The 7,814-nt window shown below is 37.8% G+C and overlaps 1 protein-coding gene across 1 annotated transcript; it reads left to right on the top strand.

The window, feature by feature from the left end:
• The first annotated feature begins 2,678 nt into the window (after positions 1 to 2,678).
• Positions 2,679 to 4,505, top strand: LOC145718081 (G kinase-anchoring protein 1-like). The gene is made up of 2 exons (XM_081809522.1): positions 2,679 to 2,957; positions 4,254 to 4,505. The coding sequence occupies exons 1-2, from the start codon at positions 2,748 to 2,750 to the stop codon at positions 4,455 to 4,457; spliced, it is 414 nt and encodes a 137-aa protein (XP_081665648.1). The 5' UTR covers positions 2,679 to 2,747; the 3' UTR covers positions 4,458 to 4,505.
• Positions 4,506 to 7,814: the final 3,309 nt, after the last annotated feature.

Raw genomic sequence — 7,814 nt, 5'->3', positions numbered from 1 at the left:
CAGGTCATTACTTGGAAGCTTGCTCACTAGGAGACTTCGTGCGTTCCCACTCCGGACAGCAGCTGCCGCTCCCTTACTGCACGTGCTGCATTTGGGGTACCTAGAGCACCAACTCTCCCAGCAGTTCCCTGGGCCCGCCTCCCCTGATGGGCAGTAGTGCGTTCTACCCTGGCCTGATGAAGTAGATTTCCAGGGGCTTACGTACTTCCCTCTCCACAGTTGACAGGTAGCCGCAGAACAGCATGTGCAGGCACCGCCCTTTGCGGAGCACCCGATGAGACTGCTTGCATCTGGTGGTGGCCTGCCCAGCATCTCTGAATTCTCCAGAGTTTTCTTAGGTGCCCTAAGGATTCAGGGAAACTGTATTTGAGGATACGTTGGTAAGGAAGCTCTGCCCTGTGCCACAGAAAGAAAATTTTCTATGAGCTTTGTGGAGATGTGTTGGACTTTTGTGAACATTTAACTCAAGCAGAACAGTCTAAATGTGACATTCACGGTTTTGCTCTCAGTCCTAGAATGGAAAAGAAATTTATTTGTGTAAGGTATCAGTCATGATAAGGCTAGGTTATACTGTAACAACAACCTGAAAATCTCTGCAGCTTAAAGCAGCAAAGTTGCTTTCTTGCTCAAGCTACGTATCTATTACAGTTTCAGACCCATCAGACCTGACGGATGGAGACTCCATCTCAACATACGCTTCAATCACAGAAGCAGGAACCACGTTCTGGCTTTTAAAAGCTTTTTGAAGCTTATATTTCACTGGCCAAAATAACTCACATGGTCATGCCTCCGTTCAGTAGGAGAGTGGTGCATAATTCCCCTTCAGGGAGGGTCAATGAATATTTGTCAGTGGCTAACCCATGCAATTTACAGTCCCAACAGTTAAAATGAAATGTAATAATAGTTGTTGAACAACTGTGTAGGATCATTGTACCTAAAGTACTCAAAGCAACTAAAACTTAAAGGATTTTTAACATGGCATGTTGAAGTTGAAGTAGAATTAATGCTTTCCTTACTGTTTTTGAGTCTTGAACTTCTTTTTCATTTTGTAATATCTTCTCCCTTGTAGTAACTTATAAAGCCTTAAGTCTCATGCTTGCAGCAAAGATTTAAGCCTAAAAATATGTCATGATTTAGCAGTATGATGTCCTTTCTATATCTCATGGTATTTTATCTTGATTTGCATATTTTTGAGCATAGGAGCAATAGGTCTTAACACGGTATTTATAATAAAATACTTGTATTTAATAACTACTAGGTGGTATCTTCAAATATCAGCTCTTACTTTGATTTTTCTTTATTTTTAACAGAAAATTCAAAGATTTCCAAATAATTTTCTGGATTTTTGGGTTAAAATGGAAGATTGCTTTTCATTTTTGTTCACTCCTAAAAACATACAAACTGTAGTGTGTGGTTAGCTTTCAAAATGGACCTCAGTGATTCTCACTTCTAGTATTTGTACTTTTGCATAGTCCCATATCACATTGATGGGGGGGAATCTGTGTAAACGAGAGGATATTTTGGAAGTGACAGTAGCTATTTCGGATATGGGTACTGTGGCTTGAGATAGATATGTTAAAACTATAAAGAAAAGCAAATGATTGACACAAAAATCAGGATAATAGTTATCTCTGGCCAGGGGGAGTTGGGATGCTGTTGACGAGAGGCAGGGGGGGTTAAAATTCTCTTAATCTTAGTGCTCGTTACTTGGAGTGTTCATTTATTTACAAACATTTTTTATTCGGTTGTGTACTTGATACATTTCAAAATAAAAATGAACAAATTTCTGAGTTTCACAATCTGTTTCTTTTTGAATGGAAAGAGTACCAAGTCTTCTAGTAGTTACAGGGCTTCTTACTTTGAACTTGGAGAGCAAGGTTCAGCAAACCTAGGTTCAGGTCGTGACTCTGCCACTAACTTGCAGAATGATCTTAGGCAAGTCACTTACCCAGTCCAAGTGCCAGTTGCCTCCTCTGTAAAACTAAATGATTAATGAATTGGGTTAGATATTACTGTAGGACCTTTCATACCCTAAGTCTGAAAGTTCTCTCAGGGTACACTGGAACTAGTGAAGCAGAAGATAATGTGGAAGGTGATTTTGATAAGTTTCCTTTGGATGAGGAAATTTAAGTTCTGTATTCTGCTGTCAGTTCTGTGACTTAGTAGCAGTCTCCAAAATCAAACTTAAGGCGGTATTTTGTATATGATATGAGTGTTCTTCCTTTTCTACTCCTTTTTTCCCCATCTTGAAAGTTGGAGACTAACATGGAGTTGGACTAAGGGTCTCTGTATGCAGTGAAAAATACTCCTACCGCTGCATATTGATTTAGGATGCTCTCTGTAAATATGTATATATTACAGCAGTATATTTAAAAGAAGAAAATCATGAATTTTTGAAAACCATATATGGAAAAATGAATACATTTTATTGGTGGTAGTCTTGCAATAGTTGTCTGTGAAATCTCATTCTACTTTTTTTCTATTTTATATTATACAATTTTATATTATTTACTCAAGTTAAAAAAGAATGTTATTGCCAGTAGGACTATGGGTATGAATCCAAATATGACTAAATTCAGTGTCAGGAGGAAGTGTGTGTGTGTGTGTGTGTGTGTGTGTGTGTGTGTGAAAGATTGTTCTAGAATCTAGAACAGATTTTACTGATTATGTTTACTCATCTGCCCCCTTTTCTCCCTCCCCACAGGAATTATTCTTGATAGAAGTATTTTAAAATAGAAATCTTTACAATGGCCTCAGCAGTACTTAGTTCTGTTCCCACTACTGCTTCTCGTTTTGCCCTATTGCAAGTAGATAGTGGCAGTGGATCTGATTCTGAGCCTGGAAAAGGCAAAGGTCGGAATACTGGAAAGTCTCAAGCAAGCAAATCAACCACAAATGAGAAAAAGAGAGAAAAAAGAAGAAAAAAGAAGGAACAGCAACAGAGTGAAGCAAACGAGGTAACAATTATAACTACTTGTGTCTGCTGTCCCACTATAAGTAGAAGTCCAAACCAAGGAGTGTGCAAGGGCCAGGCTCTCTGTGAGACTGTGTGGAACCCTTCTCAGCCTCTTCCTAGCTCCTCGTGGCTGTCAGTCCTTGACATTCCTTGGCCCGTGGCTGTGTCACTTCAGTCTGCCTCTGCTGTTAGTTGGCGTTCTTTATGTATCTCTGTCTTCACCTCTTCTTACAGGGACAACAGTTGTATTGGATTAGGGCCCACTCTAATTCAGTGTAACCGTGTCACAATGTATCTTGATTACATCTTTGAGATCTTATTTTCCAAATAAGGTCACATTCACAGACACCCGAGGGTTTCAGGCCTCCGACATATCTTTTGGGGGATTACAGTTCAATCCATAATAACCTCTCACTCCTTTTCTCTCTTGTTTCAACTACTGCATCTCAGATAATAATGATGGTGATGATGATGATACTGTTGTTGGGAGTGGTTTGGCCAGTCCAGTTTTAGCTCATCATGTTACTTTGTGGTCTAGGTCCTGTATTTTTAAGGACTAGCAAAGTAGTTGCTAGAGTTGTTTAAGCTATTTTCTCTCACTTATATTTAAACTTTTAAATTTGTAAGCCATTAAACTTTAATCTTTGAATCCCATTATTTTGCTTTTTTAAAAAATTAAGTGTAGTTGACAAACAACATCATATATATATATATCTTAAATTTATAATGTTAATTATAAGAAGGGCACTTTTTAAGTACTCTGCCTCTATTGACTCATTTATTCCTCACAACAACCCTGTAAAGGTTATTGGTAAGGTAAATTGTATTATTATCCCCATTAAAAATTTTTTTCTTTTATTTGAGGGTAATTGACACACAATACTATGTTAATTTTAGGTGTACAATATAGTGATTCAACAAGTTTATCCATTATGCTATGCTCACCATACAATGTCATATTAGTTTCAGGTGTACAACGTAGTCAGAAGCACACTTGTTTTCCTATTTTCTACTCCTATAAACTTCATCACTTAAGTAATCGGAATCATTAAAAAGATGGTATAATAGATTACATTTCCATTTGCACTTACTAAATTGTTAGAAACCCACCAACATTATCTAAATACTGAGGAAATTAATATTTTACAAAGATTAAGAAAAACACAGTGATTCTGAGAGTTAGCATAATGAATGGAATAGTATTTAGAAGTATAAAAATATTACTGATTTTTAAAAAAATCATTAGTATTCCAGGATTGGTAGTCTGAATTTAATATGCTTTTTGTTTGTTTCATAGCTCAGGAATCTTGCTTTTAAGAAAATTCCCCAGAAATCCTCCCATGCCATTTGTAATGCTCAACATGAGCTTTCATTACCAAACCCAGTGCAGAAGGATTCACGAGAAGAAAATTGGCAAGAGTGGAGGCAAAGAGATGAGCAGGTACAGTTAAGTAAATCAAATTATTTTGCTTTGTATTTCAGTGAATTTATGCATTTTTAAAGTGGCAGTGCATCCGAGTCCATGACACCACTATTCTGAGGAGCATTTTGTATTGGATTAATTCACACATCTTTGTGCTTTTAGTAAGAGGTTCTGTTTTTCATCCACTAGGGAAAGATTGATATACTTATTATTTTGTTAGCTTTGGCCATTCAAAGCAGTTATTTTGTGAGGTTTCAATTCATCTGCCTTTTTACAAATGAGGGAGAGATCAGGAAAGTAGAATAACAGGATTAAATTATTTCAAGTAAAAAAATCAATATTTGTACGGTCCAAGGTCTCCTGTTAATACCACAGTTTTGCTTCAAAAAGAAAGACTTTGAAGGGAAAGGTTTCCTTTTCAACTTTTTTTTTAAAAGATTTTATTTATTTATTTGAGAGAGAGAGCGTGAGCAGGGGAGAGGGGCAGAGGGAGAGGAAGACTCATCGCCGAGCAGGGAGCCCGATGCAGGGCTCGAGCCCAGGACCTTGGAATCATGACCTGAGCCGAAGGCAGACGCTTAAGCTAGTGAGCCACCCAGGCACCCTCCTTTTCAGCTTTGATGTAAAATAGTTTATGGCATTTGTTAGTTTCTTTAACCTATTTACATGATACCTTGTGCCTCTATTAAATAAGTATCATTAATAATGAAATCAAATAGATAATTTTTAAGACCAATCAGTTTCTTTTGGCGTTTGTGCTATTCAGGAAAATAACATACTAAGCCTGGAATGTACTCTAGGAGATGCTGTATGTATGGGAAATGAATAGTAATTTATTTGCTTACCTGTTAAACTGGCAGTTGATCTGTTGGGAAGAGGTATTGTTCTAGCAGGTGTTTGGCTTAGTAGAGTGCTATACCTATCATGCTTCGGTTACCAGTTTTGAAAGAATTAGAGTATACTAAACTGCACTCTTAGCACATAAACTATATTACTTATAGCATTTTTGTTAGGATTTTGTAATGCCTTAGGCCCATCGTCACAAGTGTCAATTATTACACAAGAGCTGTGCACAAATGCTGCTTAAAAGATATTTCCAGGCAGTGGTATACTGGATAAATCATCTTGTGTTAAACTCTCTAGTTTTTATTTGATTATTTCCTTTTTCCTTCTGCAGCATTCATTATCACAGATTCTTCTGGTTTACAAGTATAAATGTAATGATCTACTTGTTTAGACAGTAATAGAATTGACCAGTGTCTTCACCAGAGAGAATTTCTCCCAGTGGCCCAAAGGGTACTGGAAAATTAATAAAGGAAAAATACACAAATTTGCACCAAAATAAATTTCATGTAATGTGGGAACTTGAGCACAGATATTTGATTGCCCTTCTTACTGCCCCCACTGAATGCTGCCAAAATGACCAGGTAATTATGAAAGGAAATAGTTGACTTGGCCCTGACCCTGTACAAGAATGTTATCCCAGACTCAGGAACTTCGAAGAACTTCTGCTGGATATACTATTGATGGGTCACTCAGAAAACCTGGTACCATATTTGGAATCCTCACTTGCAGAAAAATAATCAAGGTCATGGGAAATAGAGTAGATCCTCGGATAATTACATTGATAAGTGAAGAATGGATAAGGGCAGGCCTTGGAACAGATGGACAGTAAACCATTTGGAATCTATTTTACTGTATGGTATAACAGATTTTATTTTATTATTTTTTTTTTTTAAAGATTTTATTTGTTTGACAGAGAGAGACACAGCGAGAGAGGGAACACAAGCAGGGGGAGTGGGAGAGGGAGAAGCAGGCTTCCCGCGGAGCAGGGAGCCCGATGCGGGGCTTGATCCCAGGACTCTGGGATCATGACCTGAGCCGAAGGCAGACGCTTAACGACTGAGCCACCCAGGCGCCCCTAACAGATTTTAAAAGTAGGAACCAGACAGTGACTAAACTAGGCAGAAAGTACATAGTATGGTGGGTGTTCTCCCTGACACAGTAAAGGAACAACATGATGAGAAATTCTAGTATTGAGGGAGATGAGACAAAAAGATGGCTATAGAAAGCTTTTCTGTTATGTGGCTACTTTTTTCAAACACAAAAGAGAAATTTTGCTAAGACAAACTTCTCTACTCCTAAATCACCAAGGTGATAATGTAAGTTTACATCAGCTAAGCCTCAGCATAAAATCTGAGAGCTGGTATTACACAACAACTAGGTGGACAGTAAAGAAGCATCCAGTCCATCTCTGTGTGAGCAAACACTGGATCTTAGTTGATCTCATGTCAACTGAAGCAGTTTGTGCACCACGAAAGGAAAAGAACATTGTACTTAGTGTCCAAAGTGAAAGCATACTTTTAAAAGATTTATTACAGGAAACAGAAGTTGATTGTAGACATCACCTGTTCTTTTGCCTTAATGAAAACCCAGAGGCTAGAACATTGTGTAAAAGTCAAGGAGATTAATAATGTTATATAATAAGGTGAGGTGGTAGACTGAGATGAAAAAGTGGCCAAGAGAAATTGAAAGGGAGGGAAATAGGTGAAATAAAAAAATTGGGGAAATAAAATAGCAGAATTAAAAATTTCATTAGGCTAAAGAATAGACTATACACTGAAGAAAATCGAGTCAGTTGTATGAAGGAAAATTTGAGATATATTTGGCCAATAAAATCAACATGATATAGATTGGAACACAGAACTGAAATCCAACAGAGGCATAATTAGTGTCCCTACAACAAGCAGAATTGAGGCAGTCATTAAAGATAATATTGATAGAAATTTTCCTAAGCTAAGTAAAGCACTCAAATCTGAACTTGAAAGAACTTAAGCCTTTTTTAAAGACTTTTTTGGGAAAACTTGTAAGAAGTTTTTAATTTTAAGAATGAGAGACAAGGAAATAATACTGTACACACACACGCACGGGAAAACAGGCTACTTTAAATGCCAGAATTGAAATGCTAAGACCAAGAGTTCCATATCTAGCCAAGGTGCCATTTTTGTGAAGGCTAAAGAAACACATTTCCAGACATGCAAGGGCTAAGGAGGCATACCGCCATTATCCTTTCTGCAAACTTTTCTGAGATATGCTCCTGCCAATTAAAAGGCAAATCTAAATAAAGAGCACAACAATTGGAAAGCACCAGTGGCAAGCATTGAAGCTAGTTCAGTGCAGAATTAACTCTAAACAGTGATTGTAAATGCTTATTAAAGAGAAACTGACTCACATTAAGAATTTGTCTAAAGTGAAATTCCTGTTTGTTTGTTTTTGGTTTTTTTTAAGATTTTATTTATTTGCGAGAGAGAGGGCACCTGGGTGGCTCAGTTGGTTAAGCGACTGCCTTCGGCTCAGGTCATGATCCCGGAGTCCCGGGATCGAGTCCCGCATCGGGCTCCCTGCTCGGCAGGGAGTCTGCTTTGTCCTCTGACC

Source organism: Leptonychotes weddellii, unplaced genomic scaffold, assembly GCF_054177405.1.
Source record: "Leptonychotes weddellii isolate Sample4059 unplaced genomic scaffold, ASM5417740v2 HiC_scaffold_1064, whole genome shotgun sequence".
In the NCBI taxonomy this organism is placed as follows: domain Eukaryota; kingdom Metazoa; phylum Chordata; class Mammalia; order Carnivora; family Phocidae; genus Leptonychotes; species Leptonychotes weddellii.
The sequence above is the reverse complement of the archived record's forward strand: the minus strand, read 5'-3'. Positions and strand labels throughout refer to the sequence as shown.

What these genes read in the sequence shown, in the direction of transcription:
- LOC145718081 (XM_081809522.1), top strand. Translation starts at nt 2,748, where the DNA reads ATGGCCTCAGCAGTACTTAGTTCTGTTCCCACTACTGCTTCTCGTTTT. An exon ending in AACAGAGTGAAGCAAACGAG is followed by an intron (nt 2,958 to 4,253) that starts GTAACAATTATA and finishes TTTGTTTCATAG; the next exon opens with CTCAGGAATCTTGCTTTTAA.